Source organism: Hyalella azteca, unplaced genomic scaffold (genome assembly GCF_000764305.2).
Source record: "Hyalella azteca isolate HAZT.00-mixed unplaced genomic scaffold, Hazt_2.0.2 contig9427, whole genome shotgun sequence".
Classification (NCBI taxonomy): domain Eukaryota; kingdom Metazoa; phylum Arthropoda; class Malacostraca; order Amphipoda; family Hyalellidae; genus Hyalella; species Hyalella azteca.
The window spans coordinates 17,905-38,157 of NW_025939499.1; the positions used below are offsets into that span (position 1 = coordinate 17,905).

A 20,253-nucleotide genomic window follows, 5' to 3' on the forward strand; every position below is an offset into this window, starting at 1 on the left:
GAATATCGCGATGTTATAAGAGCAAATTGATGATCATAAGATCTTTATTTTGATGTGATTTTTAAAAACTTCCATGACGCGCCCCTTTAATTTTGTTTAACTAATCTAATTTAACGAAGAAATTCAATTGATGAACTGCCTGGCGAAATGATTTTTTATCTTCTTAACATTATAAATGATTCGATTAAAAAATTTTTGATTATTTCATCAACATGAATTAACCTTCAATTCATTTAAACCTTTATTTTGTATAACGAAGTATAATAACTGGAGATGCGATGTAAATGGCAGCGTCAATTCTTTATAAAATATAATAATATCTACTGGAGGTATACACGTATATACGTTCCTCAATATGCATGTGTTGTTTAGAGATCATGGCTAAATTGTTGGACCTCGAAGGAATAAACCCTGTTGAACATTTAATTGTGTTCCTGTACAATTAATTAATGTTCGGCGTAATTAATTGGATTAATCTAATAATCATTATGGAACGGAACATTTAGCCAATTGGGGTGAACTTCATTATATAAAGACGAAATTCTTGAACGTTGCGGTGATAATTTGACATTAATTTGGAGTAAAAAAATAATAGCCATCGAAACATTACTTAATCGTGTGGTGTGGTATAATTATCATGTGTGGTGTGGTATAATTATCATGTGTGGTGTGGTATAATTATCATGTGTGGTGTTGTATAATTGTCATGTGTGGTGTGGTATAATTATCATGTGTGGTGTGGTATAATTATCATGTGTGGTGTGGTATAATTATTATCGTTTGTAGAGATTAAAACTTTCGTATATGCGGCAAAAACAATTTTTTTCACAAAGATTTTCTTAAATAAATATGGAGAGCGTAATTTATTTAAATACGCTGATATTGACATTTCTGCGATGCAGTAAGAGTCTATCATTTATTTTATTAACAATCAAGTTTGGAATTCTAATCACTCTTCTGATTCAATTTCTCCCAATTATATCCGTAAAATTAAATACGTTTCATCACAAGTTTGTTGTAAAATCGAAAGTTGCTAGGAATTTTATAATAATATCTCAGGTTGAACAGAAATGGAATTGAGTGGTTCCTTGAACGAGCAATTGTGGGATTAAAAACTATTATTAGAATTATTGATATTGAAAACTATTATTGAATTATTGAATATTGATTATTTATTATTCTTGTTGAACATTTGATGAGCATTCTCTCAAATAAATTCAGTCATCCAATAAAAATAAAAGCGCTTGAAGTCGTCATGAATTTTTAAATTAATTTTCAAACCGTCCTGAAATTCGACATTAACAACCTGGGACTAGTCATACAGTTTGAATTTATGTGTTCATAATATGTAGCGGTAATAAAATTCCATGCCTGAGAATCCTCAAATATTTGTTGATGTATCTCAATTAAATATAAAAATCTAGGCTTACTATGCATTGAGTTAAAATACGGCTTCTGAACGTTTTTCTTTTTATACGGCTTCTAAACGTTCTGACCATTGAGAACGGAAACGGCTTCTGATATCGTTAATCAATAAACGTAATAATCATATAACATGTATAGTTCACCGAAAGTTTTCTCAAATTTAAAATCAGTAGAAATTTCCTACGAAATTTTGACCTCAGACAAATAATTATTGTATCAGGAGTTGAAAATATATAACCTGAAATCTAAAATTGAAATGGCAATCGAGATTATTGAACGTTTTTTCAATTTTCAATTTCTCCAATCAAGAATCAGGACCTAACTCAATATATTCGCGCATGAGTTGAAGCCTGAAATTATCATACGATTAAATTCGATGTAATTATTCGTATGATGAATATTATATAATTTCAATCAATTTTTATAGAACGCATTCAAGAAGTATCTGTGCTGAAGCTCAAGCGAGATTGTGAAGTTCTAGAACAACTTAATTCGTGACTGCATTTCGTTTACATATGGTTTGATGAAATTTCTATCTCATAATGTTATCTCTCTTCCACACACCGTCCAACGATGCAGTTTCAGAAGTTTTTCAGTTATTTCAAACCTGCCAAAAACTTCCAGGCTATTCAGTTATTTCTGCAGAATAGTTGACAAAAATTTACAGACCACAAACATGTTATCAAAAATAAGCAATCTTAAAGCAATAGAAAATTAGTTAAAACAAAGTTATGCAAATTTTTAAGAAATAGTGTGAATTTGCTGATCGCAATAATGGTGTCGAAAATAATAATAAGTAACCATTAAATCATACACATTAATGAAATAAATCTTTTTAATCAACTGAATACATTTAAATCATATTTAAAACGCTCTACTCATGCCGTCAAAAATTTACTCAACTTGAATACTACATGACCTCTCACCTTTCTAAGACAAAAATATTCATTTCACTTATCAAAAGTTCTTGCACAATTTTACCATTTGTTCCGTGTTTTGTTAATTACACTGTTAGAAAAAACGGCGAAAAAACGGTCTCGCTGGCGTTCTAGTGGCCGGTCGCCCCGTGAAAATGAACTATTTTGCCGATTTTATCAGATATTTCACGGATTTCTAGTGTTAAATTAGAATAAAAACGTTACATGTTGTTTCTTTTCACGTGCCGACCGGCCACTGAAACGCCGGTAATACCGTTAACGGTAATTTTTCTAACAGTGTACTGAGTCATCATGTGGACATGATTTGGCTTAAACATACCTGCATATAAAGTTTTGATTTGCATCAAACTTTGTGCTGAAATTGAGCGACATTCAAAGTTAATATTTTGAGCAGCGTCTGAATTTTATAAGAAATTTCGACGAAAAATGTGCAAGCTTCTTAATATTCATGCAAAATTTTTATCTCCGGGCAAAATTGTAGCGAAAAAATGTTGTAATAACCCGACGAAATAGATGAATATAAGTAGGATAGAAACAATCAATGTTATAAAATGCTCAGTTTCTTAAACCACGCACAAATTATTCACAAGTCACCAACTAACATTCAACAATGCTTGACGTTGTTTCATTTGGATCGAGTCAAGTAGTTTTATGCAGTCTAGCTCTCATTACAGACATTTTGTCATCTTAAAATATTGCTTCATTTCAGTTCATTAAAGATTCACATTGACGCAGCATTTTCGGTGAAATTTATTGTTTGTTTGCAAGTTAACAGATAATTTTGGTTAAATCCGATGCTCAATTTCAACTTTAATTTGTATTTCATGTTACAAAGATCGCAGGGTGGGTTAAATTGAATAGAAATGGAGACTCTCTCGAAAGATTTGTTGAATAATGTTCAGTCTCATTTAACGCTGATTACACATAATCAATAATCCCAATTAAGAAGCATGCTAATACAAAAAATTCAAATTCAGAGTTTATGATATTCATATTCAGAAATGAATGGAAACTAAAATTTATCAGTTTCACTTGCCTCACAAATTTCTCTTAATTAAAAGTCGCAATTTAGAAGCTTTAATGATTTATTGCAGTGACGTCACAAAAGATATACAAAATTTTCTTGGATGAGATATTTAATGCAAATTTCCCTCATGCATCCCCGCACTTGTTGGAATATCTGCGAGGTGAAATGTATATATTACCCTTGAATTATTAATATTATATTGAATATATATTAAAATATTCAATAAAAGCTCAAAATATTCAAATTATTAAATTATCAATTAAAAAATATTCAAATTATCTGCTCAAAATATTCAAACAAATATTTATTAAAATATTCAAGGACGATATATATATATTTCCCTTGAATATCATTCAAGGGAAATATCGCCTTGTAAACCTATTGAATAATTCAAAGATATTTAACAATCAATTTCTATAGTTTTAGTATAGTAAAAATTCATATGGTCTATATTTGTGCAAAAAATCGACTAGAGTAATTATAGCTACTGTTGTTTTCAGTGTTAGCCTTAATTTTGAGTCTAATTTTGGAAACTCTCATCCGGCGTACAGATGTAATAAAGTTAATGCTGAACAGCAAAAATTTCAATCAATCATATTTTATATCACAAGATCTCATCACCACAGTGCTTATAGAGTGGGCACAAACTAATATATAGTGGGCACACACTAATAATATGCGTTTATAAATTACTTTTTAAAAACCACACTTCTAAAGAGGTGCAGTGTCTCCGATGTCACACATGTACAATGAATTTCTAATTTTATTTTTACATATTAAAAAATGTAAATTTTTCAATATTTTAAAATTTTTTACTTTTTAAAATTATCTATTTTGTCAATTTATTCTATCATTGTCTCCGACTTTACGCCAGTGTGCAAAATTTCAGATCGATTGGACAGGTAGAAGTGTGTTAAATATCGATTATAAGATTTGTAGCAGACAAACAAATAAACAACAAGAAGTTAAGTTAAAGAGAAGGGTTGCAATAATAATAATTAGATGAATATTTGAACATCATCAGATCATGAGAGTGAGTTCCTAAATATCTGCAAGCTAACTGCAGTTCTCTACTGACAGCTTCGAACTGATAAACAAGAAATTTTACACAATTGCATTTATTCAAAAACTAAAGCAGATTTAATTAAGTTTTGGAAATTTTTGGTATAACTGAAAAGACAGAAAAATTTGTAATTAAAATTCTGTCGTGTTGTGGACTTATTACTGTTATTCGCTCCTATAGTTTGTGTGCTGGTGGGAAAACCAACTGATCCGAATCATGGTTTGCTTCAATTCATTCAGTTATAGACCTGAAAAAGTTTAGTTGCAATAATAGTTATAATCATGAACATTATCAATAATAAAATAACAAGCAACCTTGCTGTTAAAGATATCTCATGCTTTGTTATCACAAAATATGATAGAAATTTAGAAGAGTATTTAAACTGGTATCAGTTTCCTCGGGATTACTAACTCCGTGTTGGCGCAATAAATGAAAAGTGAAGGAAAATAATTTACAAGAACAACGAACTGTGTTAAAATTATCCAGCTTCTTACCCAGCTCCTCAATTGTGAGCCTATATAGACTTAATAGCACATGAATATTTATCTCCTGAATTCAAACTGCGACCAGCAAACAGACCTCAAATCATCACAACTGTACCAGAACAAATTTCTAGCCTTCGATACTCCCGTTTTTAATTACATTTGAGCAAGGGATCCACAATAAATGACCCCGTATAGCCCGTTATATACGGCGAGCCCTGCAGTTGCCACGTCATCCGTGTGATGACAACACCTTTCTCGGTCTCGGATCTCGTATAGCCCGACCCCGTATAGCCCGTTATATACGGCGAACCCTGCAGTTGCCACGTCATCCGTGTGATGACAACACCTTTCTCAGTCACGGATCTCGTATAGCCCGACCCCGTATAGCCCGTTATATACGGCGAGCCCTGCAGTAGCCACGTCATCCGTGTGATGACAACACCCTTCTCTGTCACGGATCTTCTCACGCCCTTTGCTCCAGGTCCTTTGGACACACAAATTTCTTCCTTCAACTCCCCTCGCTGCTTCTCCACCCTGGAGCTGCTGGACTGTCCTCCAGGCGGGTATGGAGGCGCCCGCTACCCGCCTGTGCCACATGCCGCATACGCCACGTCACACGACATGTCGTACGACAGTCGTAACGTCGCAGCGCACGCCACTTACGGCCCTACGTCCTGGTATAACCCTGCTGTGTCCGGAGCATCGCCATTTGCATGTAAGTCTTCAGGGTTTGGGTATGAGTTAAGTGCATGTGGTGGAGGCGTCGAGACTTGATATAACCATTAAAAATTATGTTATGTATTACAATGCTGTAATATGAGAGCTGATCTTTGCTTGTAAATTACGAATACTTTATGGTATCTTTGTGCTTTTCGCTATCCCTGCATGTGAATGAAAACGTTCAGTCAGGAGGAAAAATGTAACATATAAAAGTTGTTTTGTGTATAAGCATTTTATTTTCTCATATATGATTTCCAATTGCTCGTGTGCTAAGTATACTTAGGGATAATATACAGACAAAGAGATCCAAACCTGCCAATATTTGTATGCGGATAAAACTGGCAGGTTTGAATAGATATAACTTAATTATTCAGTCTTCCTTGTCTTTTAACATGTTATAAACAGTGTAAATTATTCTGTAATTTAATATTTTTATCTAAAATGCCTATTTTTTGAGAGATATTAAATGAATAAAAATTGTACCCGCGTAAAAAACGTTGACATCTCGGTCTCTCGAAGAGGTAATCTGGGTGCTTGGTTTCTCCGAGCTGTAATTTAAGATCGGAGAAACGTCCCCAAAGCTTGGCGATACTCATCATTACTGACTCATCAGTATAGCGATTGTCTGTGGCAATCGAAAGATTATGAAAAGATTGCCTCAGTGAAACACAATTCTGGCCAAATTCGAAGTTGTTGGAGAAATAAAATGTTTAAGAGACTCTCAAGTGGAGGCCTCCGAGATCACTTCATATCTCAATGAAAACACTCACACGACTTCGTTTCGTACGAAAACATTTTGTAGTATCTTGTACTATCTGGAATGCAGCCCATGACATCATCTTGTTTTAAATATTATTGGCTTGCACCACCATACACGGGAGCGAATGGACTAGAGTGTAATGATTGGCCACCATTGAACATTACATTGAACGTCACTTCATAACATGACTATTGCTCGAACTGTAACCAGCGAATAGCTCACTGCAACCAATCAGCCTATAGCTCGTCAGGAGAGCTGCATGAAACCTGCCGTGCACCACTAGGCCGCGTATTGAACATGACTTGCAGGACATCGATTAAATTACGTAACTTTTAGTTCGCAGTATCTGAGGTTAGGTTTCATATAACATAGTTCTGTTCCAAAAACTCTCGTCCTTCGAAGAGTGGATATTCGACCGTGGGCTGATTCGACACACGGGACAGATACGGAGGAGTTGGTGGCGGGCATCATATTCACTCAAAGGCTCCGGCGCGCCCCGTCCAGGTGGTGCAGAATTTTTCGCGCATTGGCAGACTACGCAAAGCCATCTGCCTGGTGACTTGCGGCTGAGAATGTTACGGTCTGGAAGTAAGATGCTACGAGAATGCTACGTTCTTGAGGGATAGTCCATTCGAGCAGGGCAGTGGTGGTCTCCGACAAGTAACCCGTCAAGGCATGGTAGGAGCTGACATATGGCGGGCCCTTCAAACGGTAGCTGATATAAGAGTCGGGGGGCCCTGACTTCGTAGCTGCCATTACGAGTACCAGGGCCCCACAGAGTTGGTGTGTACGGACGGATACGCTCATCCCTCATATCCTGTCTGTCCCTCTGGCTGCGCCGTCCGGCCGAGGGACGAGGCCGAGCTTTGCATACCGAAAAGATCGCCTGGCGCAGCCAGTCAAATGACGGAGCTGTTGTGTTGTCGTGACGCAAACAATTGAAGTGAAGCGACGTGTGTGACCAGAGAGTATAATTATATCTTTATTGCCATTACAGCGGCAAACTGTAATTTACTACGTTCACCTGCCGAAATAAAAGTTGCGGTTTACTTGTGGTTTTAAACTTGCCGTCAATTTATTTTTTAATTTTTTTTTCTAAATTGTTTTTCATTGCCGCGTCATCTGTAATTTACGACCTTCACCTGACTAAATAAAAGTTGCGGTTTTCTGGTGGTATTAAATTTGCCGTCAATTTAGTTGTTAATATCTTGTATAAATTGTTTTTATTTTCAATAATTCACTTACTCTAGTTTAAACATTTTTGTTTGTATCTCTGGTGTTCATGAGTTTGAAAACACCACGTAATTTTTGAGCCTATATACGAACTTTGAACCTATGTACTTTAAAATGACATTACCTGGGCCGGAGAGAGTATTTTATCGGTAAAATAAGGCTGCATCACACAACTTGGAGAAGATTGTAAACAAGGAATCTTATTAACATTAAAAACTCATAAAAAAATTGATAAAATAGGAAAAACTTGTAATATAAACAACAACAAATGAGAATTGCATCTTCAAATTATCGCGATATTTTCACAATCTCGAATTTCTGTGGAAATAGGTTGGTGCAAAGACTAGATTTGAGTAGCTTGGCATTTAGAGTCAACAAATAGTCCAGGGGGCTTTTATATACAGAAAAGCTTATGGAAAAATATGTGATAAGGAAAACGCATTGTGGACATCGCGTGCTCAGAAGCGGGCCTTAATTCGGACTCAATATACGCGTTAAATCTTCTCATTTAACCCTCACTTATCTGTTTAGTTTTTCTGCTTTCACCTTCATTTGAGAAGCAGATTCACATACCAAATCTTGCACGGAGCCACCGGTGATATCTTACATACATTTTTAGGTTTATTTTTATTTACTACGCGTGACGTCTTCACTTCGTTAATTTGACGGCATTTTGACTCCAGCACTCGCGCTCTCTTTTTAATTTGATGCGCACACGCGCACTTGAGACGCGCTTGGAGTGCGCGATCTTTGCGCTCGAACTGCTGCAGGCAGATGGAGTGCTTTATAGGGCTGCTGCAGGCAGATGGAGCGCTTTGTAGGGCTGACTTTATGAGGAATAAAAATCATTGTTATTCAAATATGTTTGTATAATGTTATATAATAATCAGTAGGCGATAATATTTGTTTTACAAATTCTTCATTAATTGTCATATTAGTTTCCAGTTTACTGCATGAAGGCAAACTACGGAAGGATGAGTCCATAAGTTAGATTATTGTTCCGTGGAATTAAACACGGAACAATAATCTAACTTAATTTTAAACACGGATTATTCCGTGTTTAAAATTACAGCGCGTTGATTTAATTGTTTATTTGAAACTGTGGTGCAAAGTGTTTTAATTATTATTCATGAATAAACCGAAGCCTATAGGATCATGTAGGCAAGTTCGGACTTGAGAGNTTATAGGGCTGCTGCAGGCAGATGGAGTGCTTTATAGGGCTGACTTTATGAGGAATAAAAATCATTGTTATTCAAATATGTTTGTATATTGTTATATAATAATCAGTATATGCGATAATATTTATTTTACAAATTCTTCATTAATTTTCATTTTAGTTTTCAGTTTACTGCATGAAGGCAAAGTACGGAAGGATGAGTCCATAGGTTAGATTATTGTTCCGTGGAATGCTGGAGCGGAGGTTATTGCTACTTTAGGATTTGAATATGCGAATATTATTTGATCATGAATGATATTTGATCTGGTCAATAGTTTTGATCATGAATAAATTGGGAAGACATTCAAGTTATATATTAATTAATACGTTTAACGGTAGTTTAATATTAATTATTTAAGTTTTTCGTTTGATAGTTTTAGGAAAGCTTCAATCCCAAGTTCTGAGCTCAAATATCAAGACTCAATCTCGAAACCGCGAGAACACATGAGAAATGAAAGCCACGCACAAAAGTGTTGATGCTATAAGAGTCATTAACTTTTAAAATTACCGCACGTTGATTTAATTGCTTATTTGAAACTGTGGTGCAAAGTGTTTTAATTATTATTCATGAATAAATCGAAGCCTATAGGATCATGTAGGCAAGTTCGGACTTGAGAGGGAGCTAAAAACTTTAACAACACATGTATTGTATAATTGAATTATTTGTGGTAGTTCGTATGATTGGTTTTGTGACAACGCTTGTTGAGGTAGTTTTTTAATATTGATACAAAATCATTTCAATAGTATCTCAGAACGTTGCATACTTTTTCATAGGCCGGTACGATAATATGCATAAAGTAATTTTTGAATTAGCGATCTCATTATTAACTTTTGAATCACGCATATTTTCAAAGTAACGTTAAAACTTATTTGAGCATAGCAGTCAGCAAGGCATGCTCAATTGTTACCGCAGCATTTCGTAACAGCTTCCATAATGTTAATGGTTATCACGAATTTGAAACAAATTTAATTTGCTTCTAGTTTTTTTGCATAGATTCGGAGCAAAATTTACTCAATGTACGTATTTAAATCGTAGTTTATGACCGACTACCACCTCACCCACTATACCCTGAGAACTCTCACCAACCAACTACCATCTCACCCACTATACCCTGAGACCTCTCACCAACCAACTACCATCTCACCCACTATACCCTGAGACCTCTCACCAACCAACTACCATCTCACCCACTATACCCTGAGACCTCTCACCAACCAACTACCATCTCACCCACTATACCCTGAGAACTCTCACCAACCAACTACCATCTCACCCACTATACCCTGAGACCTCTCACTAACCGATTACCATATCTAACTCACCAAGTACTGTCCTTTCAATAAATTGTTCGTTTACTTTTTCTTGGGTTGAACTTTCGCCAATCACGAAAAGAAAAAAGCGGCTTTCATTCACTTCATTTAAACTTGAGCAATGAGCACTAAATGATTATTCTACCGGAAGTAATTGACTAGCGTTACGTCTGCAACTGATTTGAATTGCGGTTGTTTTTAAATATTGCGCAAATATTCCCTTATTATTCTACGATGAACAAAGCATTAGGCATTAATTAAACTCTGCACGCCGTGATGGTGTGGAGCGTTGCAGCAATGGGGAGCTCATATATAACAGTTATTTCCAGGGCAACCTAGGGGAACCTATTTTATTGCAAGTATTTCTACTGGGAGCCTTTTTTTCTAGCAAATATACAACACGAGGATACGGGCCATATATATAGTCGCTCCAATTATGCCCCCATGTTTGTCTGCTCTTGAGGCCCGCCGCGTTGCCAGCATAAAATTGAGTGCAAACATAAATGGACTCAATGAAAAACTGGCCATTGTATAGATCACTTAAGAGCTTCATAGATTGCCGCTTGATAATTTTAATGAGCTCTTTTATTGCCAGTGGGAATGCAAGAGTTACTTTCATAAAGAGCCTGGTTCTACCACTGAATCTGATCAAAATTGCACAGATATATCGTCTAGTTCTTGTCTGTAAGCTGATGACGGTGCGAGGTGAGCGGGATTTTTTTTCTCTAGTTTACGATTCTCGCGAGTTCTCTATAGGATAAAATGCTTACCATGATTATATGAAAACGAATTAGTGTAAACCGCTCATTTAATTTTATTTTCTTTGAAATTTCAATGTTCTTGGAAAATTCATTCCAAATAAAATTTCGATTTGATTCACTTTACATCTTTCAACCACATATAAGAGTCAAAGGAAATGAACTTTGAGAGGAAATTCCATAGGAGCATCACATTTGATCAGCTTCGACTCACGACAGAAATAGTATATGTCGGTTACTGTTGTCCTGTTGTCAAGGACCGCGGTGCAATTCACTGTTTTGTTAATGGCAATAATAATAAGACAGAAATAATAATAAATAATTTTCGTTTAAATAATATTTAACTTAGACAGTTATCCGACTCGTCAACGATCACTACTCATGTAACAATATGTAAAACATCGTGCGGTCTTGGAAATAAGTCCACAATAATGGACCACATTCTCTGTCATTATGTCTCGCGGTTTCGCTCAGAACTGTTGAGATAAATCGACGAGCGTTTGAGAAATAAACGGCCTGTCAAGAAATAAAAATTGGAAATATTTTCCTGAGAATCGATGAAGTTATAAAGCGCGAGTACTGAGCTTTGTCTGAAAAGCTCCCATGGCAACGAGAGTTCGGGCCCCGCACTTGTTATTGTGCGCCGCCCGGCCGACAAAGGCAGCTAAAGCGCTCAGCAAATAACGATACAGAAATGCGCTGGGAAACATTAAGTCTTCATAAGTTGGCATATGTTATACGTTGTGAAACATTTTATATGTACATTTAACTTGCTTGAGCACAATTTTTGCTAGGAATGGAAGCACATGGAGTTACTTCGTTAAGAGTCTATAAAGTTCCTTCGATATTTACCTGTACGTAATATACATGGAGAAATAAGGAATAGTTTTATTGAATGGCTTATATTACAAATTCTACCAATGAAATTGGTAAATTTTGAGTGTTATATAAATACTTCAATCTCTCTCAATTATTAGAAATTAAATTAAATGAAATCATAAGTCCTCTGTTACACATGCAAAGATAAGATAATCACCAAAATAAACTTCGCCTCCGCCGCCCTCGCTGCAGGCGATGTTTCGGAGGCTGCAATGCGCCGCCATTCTCAGAAATCGTGTCATTCTGTTTGCCCCCTCACATTCTCCGTCCCCCTAATACTCCATTATGTCAAGAAGCTGCCAATCTTCTTGCAAATCAACTTTGTCTAATCCTGCGATAACAGAGTCAAGGCAAAAATCCGCTCCTTCTGCAAACATTATTGCGAAGCACGAGGAAAAAAGACGCTGCGCGACGAAAAGCGAGCGGCCGGGCTCTCTCCCGGCGGATGAAGAGACTGTAAAACCTCGCGGGAGAAGGGGCGGGGAGCCTTATTAAATATTTAGGCAGCGATTATACTGAGTCATCCAATAGATTCCGGTTATCCATTCGTGATCCACCTTTAAAGTTGGTTGGCTTTAAGTAGCAAAATGAATCGTCGATTGAGAATACAAAAGTTCTTATGAGTCAATAAAATTCTTTTATTGTCAGTCATCTATTAGGATAACGAAGCAATTTTACTATGAGATAGGCTGCAAAACTCACAAAAAGTGAAGGAGCCCCCGAATATTCCAAATAAACAAAAAATATTCGTTTTTAATGATTTCCAAAGAAACTCGGTAGTCGCTGCTTCTTATCGGATGATTATGCACAGAAATAAATCCGCGCATAGAAGTGAGGTTCCTTTAAGTCTGTAACAAAAACTTCAGTGTACACAAATATTATACTGGAACGATGCTTCAGTGTGCACATATGATATATTGAAGTGGTACTTCAGTGTAATGTCAGGCACCATTAAGCGCCACCTGATTGATTTTATATTTGTACCTGAACCTGCACGAGGATTGGGATTCATTGACTAACTGCGTGAGGGATAACTAAGACGTCCTATCTTATACTAAATACTGATAATAAACAAATAAAAGTACAAATGATGACCTCTCTGTGGAACTTGTCTTAATACGGGGTGGGTATATACATGAGAGATACGTACAATACAGAGGCCATACTTTCAAAACTCGCTAAGTGAACGTAAATACTTACGCTGCATTTTCTTGTCTAAAATTGGTGGATTTTGCTCGAAAGGCCGTTAATGATTGGCTGATGAACTTACGATCTCTTAACTTTTTTTGAAAGTATAGGCCCAGGCTATATTACAACCTTGACCAAGTCGACCAAGACTGTCGGGGTAGCTCGACTAGCGCGTGTTACATGGCGGCGTACTTGTGAGTTACTGGGGGCTTTACTAAAGTACCCAGACCTTTAATAGACTTCGTATTTCCGCCCACCGAGTTCTTTTCCTCGTGCTGTATAAGCAGTCGTCTTAGCGTTTGGGGCAAGCTCTCAGTGATACAGAGGACTCATAGCTAACTAAGTCGGCTGGTAAACACATAAGGATTTATAGCCACAAACTACTCGCGGACAGTAATCAAACTGTATAATGGAACATACGGTACTTCAGTGTACACAAACGGGATACTTGAACGGTACTTCAGTGTTCTCATATAAACTGTATCCTGGAACCGTACTTCAGCGTACACAAACAGTATACTGGAACGGTACTTCAGTGTACTCAAACTATATACTGGAACGGTACTTCAGTGTACACAAACAGTAATATTATATAAAAAGGGAACTAAAATTGAAGGTATTATATTGATCCCGCGGGCACAGCCGGGCTAACCTTCCGGTAAGTTATAAAACCATTTGATTTATTTCGAGAATAATCACCTAGCATAACAATAAATATAGTAATAATCACTCCTCTCCGTTTGTTGTGAGAAACGCATTCAATTTGTTATGGATATTAACTTTAAATACAAGCAGTTAACTCAAGTAAAATTTACTTCTATTTTATAAACCCTAATAGAATTTATTTCTCACAAATCTCCTTGTTTAAACATGGCTACATCAATTCCTTTGATTCCTCCCTCACCGCGCCTACCCCCTCCTTTGCTTTGACTGATGCGTTCAAATTTGTCTTTAATCTGAAGTTGACAGACTGACAGACTTGCGAACCGACAGACAAACAGACGGACGGATGAGCACCGCGATGACAGAAGCGGTCCTGTCTCTCACTGTCGATCTCACGCCAATTCAACGCCACAAAAATCAACTTCTGGACGCAACGAAAAAATAAACATCAAATATTAGAATTTTAAACTCATTTCCTTTAAAATTTTTCGGTACTGAAATATTTTGAAATGACTTTATCAGTGACGAAAACTGTTAAAACTAAAATAATTTTGGGATTACTGAAGGAATAGTATCGTGCTGGTAGATTTAATTAATCCCTTCGAAAGTCTTGGGTTCAAATGAAGAACCACTTCACTTCATGCCGGGTAATATAGAATTTAAGTTACGTGTAAGATGAATGAGTCTTGACTGTATTACCAGCTAACCTGGTATTTCACTTTGAAAAATATTTATCTCAAAAATATTTAGTCCGTTAAAGAAATGCACTTAATTTATGTGACGAAATGAATATTATCGAGCTAAAAAATTTTCTGAAAATATACATGAGATAGTTCGTCGAAATAAAATAATACAGCAAATTTGAAAAGAAAAACAAAAAGTTACGCTATAGACATCGGTCTGAAGCATCAAACGCAACAACTATATATACGAGATTAAAATACAGCGGCAAAGGCTTCATGTGTAGCGTGTACAGCAGCTACAGCGATGATGACATTGTTTATTTGGCGCTAAGCATTTTGCATTGGTTGGAAAAGTAAAGTAAGGTGAAATTAAAGTTAGGGTATCAACACAGAATGATGTAATTCCATCGCATCTCTGAGTAACGGCGAGAAAAAAAAGAATGTATATGCTAACTCAAGGCAACTGAAACAAGTAGCATCAAACTGTAAGACCTGTTGAATTAGCAAGCAGCTGTTAATATCTAAAAACAGACTGCCGGCATCAACAAGATCACAGAGACAAAAAGAAGTTCTACGCGGTATCAACAGGGACATCATAAGCATCATCAAGATCACAAGCGTCAACAAGATCTCCGGCACGAACAAGAAGATAGCCGACATCAACAACCATATCACTGACATCAACACTGAGATCTTCTACATCAACGAGGTGATAGTTAACATCAACAAAAACGTACGCAGTTCGCCAAAAACGAGCATCAACAGGGAAGCACCCCCTCCCCCCCCCTTATACAGTGAGGAGAGAAGGCGCAGCCTCCACGCCTCATCGTATGAGCAGCACCAGCAGCACAATCCTGAGCAACAATGACAACAACAGCAAGTCCGCAAAGCGCATCAATAATCCAGCTTTTAAGCGGCTCAACTCTGGCCTAAACCGCAGTCAAAACAGACCAGCTGAACCACAGCTCAGCCAAAACGTCGCAACGCATCGCAACCAACGCGGCAGCTCTGACTTATTTGGATGTGGAACCAAAAAGACGTGATAGCCTTCGTATTGTCGCAACTTGGCTTGAAAATTCCGAAGAAATAAGTTTTAGACATAAGGTGGACTCTGATGTCTCGACGTGTTGACACCTTGAATTGGTTTTTTGATAGACGAACACGCATGTTTTACTCTCAAGTGCGGCTATATTTTGTGCGGAGCAGATGACGGAGCTGCACTGCTGTTCATAAGATTCTTTTTGTTGAACTTTTGCCTGAAGAAGCAGAAATATTCGGCGTAATTCATCTCACTGACTCATGCTCCGCCGTCCCGCAGTCTCGCGTCTCATGGGCGGTCCCGGCGTCCCTGTACCGTCCCGCAGTCTCGCGTCTCATGGGCGGGTCCGGCAACGTGGCGTCCCTGTCAGCGTGCGGCGTGGGCGACAACAAGGCAATGCACTTCCCGCTCTCCCATCGCAGAAAACGACGCATCCTCTTCACTCAGGCACAGGTTGTTATACATTTCAATTCTGTGATAAATATTTCACATGTTTCATATTTACCTCGTCACTTTACTCAATGGTACTAACAAAACACGAATTCTATCACAAAAAATACAATAATTACGAACAGAATAATCGAGTGCGAGATTTTTTTTAAAATTTTGCATTCATGTTTGGTTACTGCAAATGTTTTTTTCAGATCTCTTATCCCATAATTTTATTAGTAACTTTTCTGTCACTATAACTCAAACGCCTTTTTTCCACCGCGCGTGTCGCAGGTGTACGAGTTGGAGCGGCGCTTCAAGCAGCAGAAATACCTGAGTGCCCCCGAGATCGAGCAGCTGGCTGGCCTCATCCACCTCACCCCCACGCAGGTCAGTTCTCACCCACTCCAGCAGCACATATCCACGTACCTCACCCACGCAGGTCAGTTCTCACCCACTCCAGCAGCACATCCACCTCACCCCCACGCAGGTCAGTTCTCACCCCCACCTGCAGCACATCCACCATGCATCTTTTTACCAATAATTTAGCACTCGCTCCTTATTTAGTGGCAGTTGAACGCATAAATATTTTGTTAGTCCCGTCATAAATCAAAGAGTGGGCAATGCCAGAGTATTATCCTCCGCAGAGCTGCAAGTGTCAGTAGTTTAGGTAACTGCTGTGAGGTGCCGAGCTCAACCTTCGGCTGTGTAATATACACAGCCGAAGTGAGGAGTTACCATCAAGCGCCACCTGATTGATTATACATTTGTACCAGAACCTGATGATTGGGATTCGTTGACTAAATGAGTGAGGGATAACTGAGACACTTTTCTCTGTATAATTTATCTTGATACGGAGTGGTTATACATGAGAGATACAATACGGGTATGTGCTAAGACGTCAACTTTGACCAAGTCGACTACGACTCTATACAGTGCACTGATGTATACCGTCCGAACTGGAATGCGTTCGCTTCAGCTCAACGCGCTTTCGGCTCACTCAGTCTTTCTGGATGAGCGTGTGAGATACTGTTTATGTATCTCACCGGCTCAATATAATGCACCGGCTCACAGCTCAATCACTATACCTTTCTAAGGTATAGTGATTGGTCTTTTCGTCGTTTTTAGCGTCTTCAGCAATTTATTAGTGACATTTCTTTGTCTCTGCTGTCCAGGTGAAGATCTGGTTCCAGAACCACCGCTACAAGATGAAGCGCGCGGCCAAGGAGAAGTCCATGACGGAGAACAACAGCCAGGTGAGTGACCTGCCTAGCACCACCGAGTTAGAAATAAAATGTGCTAATTAGAAATGAAATTATAACAAATAACCTCGCTTTAATAAGAGGAGCGTTGTGAATATCGTAATACCGGCGTTGTTCTAATTTCTGAGAATCATCAGCCGGCGATGTCTATATACCATGTGTGTGCATCATGTATGAATTGTAAGTATTTTATCACGGGAACTTGGTTATAATTATTGTATCAATTTTCAGAAAGTTTTACTGAAATTAAAAAATATATATATTAAAAAATGACGTGCTTTTTGGCCAGTCGAGCGCGTCTGTGCGCCGTGTAAGTGTGCCGGTGCTGGTGAAGGACGGCAAACCTTGCTCGTCCTCCAGCGACTCCCCGGAGCCTTCCTCCATCTCTGACTCCAAATCCAGCTCTGTGCTCCACTCCACCTCCAGTTCTGTGCTCCACTCCACCTCCAGCGCTCCACAGCTCAGCAACCACTTCCAGCACCACACAAGCGCATCTAGCACAACCGATGTAGGAGGTGTAGGTGGTAACAATGATGGAGGCGCTACGCACTCACACAACAACCAGCAACATGCAGGTCACCATCATCATCTGCACAGCACGCATCATCATCACCAACAACACCACGGTGCAGTCAACCAACACCAAATGATATCACAACCACCCCCACTAACACCATTATCCCAGCTACCGCAACACCAACCTATTCAGGACAACAGCACCAACAGTACGGTTGGTGACAACCTCAGTCTCATGGATACTGATGGTGGTGACAGTGCTGGTGGTGCTGAGGGTGGTGCTGCTGGTGGACTGCACCACAGCACTGCGCACCAAATGTCGGGATACGGATCACCGGCTGTGCACTCAGGTCAGCTTTCTCTTATATCACAAATCGAAACAATCTACTATGCTCATAATTAAAATTAAATTTTGTTGTAATAGCACAATTATGTCGCATTCAACATATTTTTTGAAATGCAGATCGGATGAGTATTGTCGTACATTTTTCTATGGATGCTTGGTAATTCTTAAGTATTTTGATTTTTCCAACGAATGGTTATGACGTTACAAGTATTGTTGATATAAACTCGAAATTCCCATTGATTCTAGTGCCAAGCATACAACGCTACTTCAAAAATACAAAAACTTGAACCAACTTCCCGAAATAAGTTATTGTTATTTTGATGGAAAATAAAGTATCCAATTTGTACGAGGAAATTCAACACCACTGGAAAGGTTGGCTGAATTCAAGCAAAACGACCAGTCTCAAGCGTGTTTAAAATTATTTTACTATTAAATTATATGTTTAAAATATTACGAATTTGAAGTTTGACGCTAACTGAAAAGAAATCATGAGTCAAGAAATCATGAATGGACAGGCTGTGTTGTCACTACTCGGTGTAACTTTATTCGGACTACACTCGGCGCAAAGTTATTCTGGGTCTGCTTGGCCACCCGATCGAAGTCATTTTCTGGTCAGAATCTCTTTTCCCACTTTATAATCGAATGAAAGTATGAGAAGGGTTGGCCGGACCGAGTCATACCGAGCTTGTAAGCTGCTCAGAGGCTGCCTTTCAAACCTTGAGCCGAAGCGGACATAGAGCGGCTGAACAACGTGTTTCTTCTCTAAAGTCCTACGGCCATCCAAAGATTTCAATCAGTTATCGTAAAACTTTTTAAAGGCTTGGGCTTGGATGGACTCAACCTAATCAATCCTTGTCACAAATTCAAATGGTGGCTGTTTTTAGTAATTTCAAATTCAAATGATGACAAATAATTCAAATGGTGACAAAATTTTAGTAATTTCATTGTTGTTAATTAAATTTTTCCTATCCAAGACTAAATATTCTGAACTTTACAATCATTTCCGGATCAGCCGTTTGTTCAATAATTGCAAAAATTTGCCCCAGTTCCAAAATGATTTCTTTAAACTTCAGTGAGAAAAATCATTCAGGGATCTTCGCTGGTCCGCGGGTTTCTGAGAAAGTCGATGGACAAATTTTTCAAAAAATATATCTATAATGGTATATATGAAAACTATCAACTTAACACACTTATAAACTCCTGAAATAATGAAAACTTACCAAACATCAATAATATGAAGACTTTGAATAATTATTATCATTCGATGAATTCCCCGTCGCGGACATGTTGACGACCTCCGGATTGTTGACGTTGCAGGAGCGAGCAGCGAAGTTGGGGGCGGTGGTGGCACCGGTACCCCAGACTGCCCGTCCCCGATGCTGCTGGCGCCCCAGAACTCTGCCTCATCTCTGCCCCACCACATCACCGCCGGACTTGGAGGATTAGGCCTCGGCATTGGGGATTACTCCCGCATGACTCCCCCAGTTCATCCCATGGTCACACCGCCTCCTCCCCACCACATGGTCACTCCCCCTCACACTCCCCACAATCCCCAAGCATCCATGTATTACTTCCCACTGCAGGGCAGGAATTGGTGATGGTGTGGGGACTTCTATTGAGAAGAGGATGCGACAGTACGTAGCACAATTCTCAATGGATCATCCCGAAACATATGATGCTGTTAACAAAATTTACGAGCTGCAAGACCCCTTGTGAACATGATATCATACTAAGACATCATAAGAAGTGTACTATATTGCTGACTTAATTACTACGAGATAATTAGGCATTTTTTCTGGGATGTTGCAGGGTAGAAACTTGTTATCATGTACAGTACGATGCGCTCCTCCCATCACGACACTGGCAGGGCTTCAATTTAATACTACGGATTCAAATTTTTTGTTGATTTCAATTTTTTGCTGGAGGGAAAGTAGAAGAGAACGCATTATAACCAAAATGTTGAACAAAATGCTATTTCTGAAGTAATTTTATATAATGCTGTTAACAAAATTTACGAGCTGCAAGACCCCTTGTGAACATGATATCATACTAAGACATCATAAGAAGTGTACTATATTGCTGACTTAATTGCTACGAGATAATTAGGCAATTATCTCGGATGTCGCAGGGTAGAAACTTGTTATGTACAGTACGATGCACTCCTCCCATCACGACACTGGCATAGTTTTAATTTAACACTGCGGAATTGAATTTTTTGTTGATTTAAATTTTTTGTTGGAGGGAATGTAGAAGAGAACGCATTATGACAAAAATGTTGAACAAAATGCTATTTTAAAAGTAATTTTATATTC

The 20,253-nt window shown here is 38.1% G+C and overlaps 1 protein-coding gene across 1 annotated transcript; it reads left to right on the forward strand.

Annotated features, from left to right (window-relative positions):
• Positions 1-4,569: 4,569 nt before the first annotated feature.
• On the forward strand, positions 4,570-19,929 carry LOC108665883 (homeobox protein Nkx-2.1). The gene is made up of 6 exons (XM_047882019.1): positions 4,570-5,653; positions 15,714-15,841; positions 16,112-16,207; positions 16,993-17,073; positions 17,369-17,945; positions 19,259-19,929. Exons 1-6 carry the CDS (start codon positions 5,371-5,373, stop codon positions 19,537-19,539), a joined length of 1,446 nt encoding a protein of 481 aa, XP_047737975.1. The 5' UTR covers positions 4,570-5,370; the 3' UTR covers positions 19,540-19,929.
• Positions 19,930-20,253: the final 324 nt, after the last annotated feature.

What these genes read in the sequence shown, in the direction of transcription:
- LOC108665883 (XM_047882019.1), top strand. Translation starts at nt 5,371, where the DNA reads ATGACAACACCCTTCTCTGTCACGGATCTTCTCACGCCCTTTGCTCCA. An exon ending in TCCTCTTCACTCAGGCACAG is followed by an intron (nt 15,842 to 16,111) that starts GTTGTTATACAT and finishes CGCGTGTCGCAG; the next exon opens with GTGTACGAGTTGGAGCGGCG. An exon ending in ATCACCGGCTGTGCACTCAG is followed by an intron (nt 17,946 to 19,258) that starts GTCAGCTTTCTC and finishes TTGACGTTGCAG; the next exon opens with GAGCGAGCAGCGAAGTTGGG.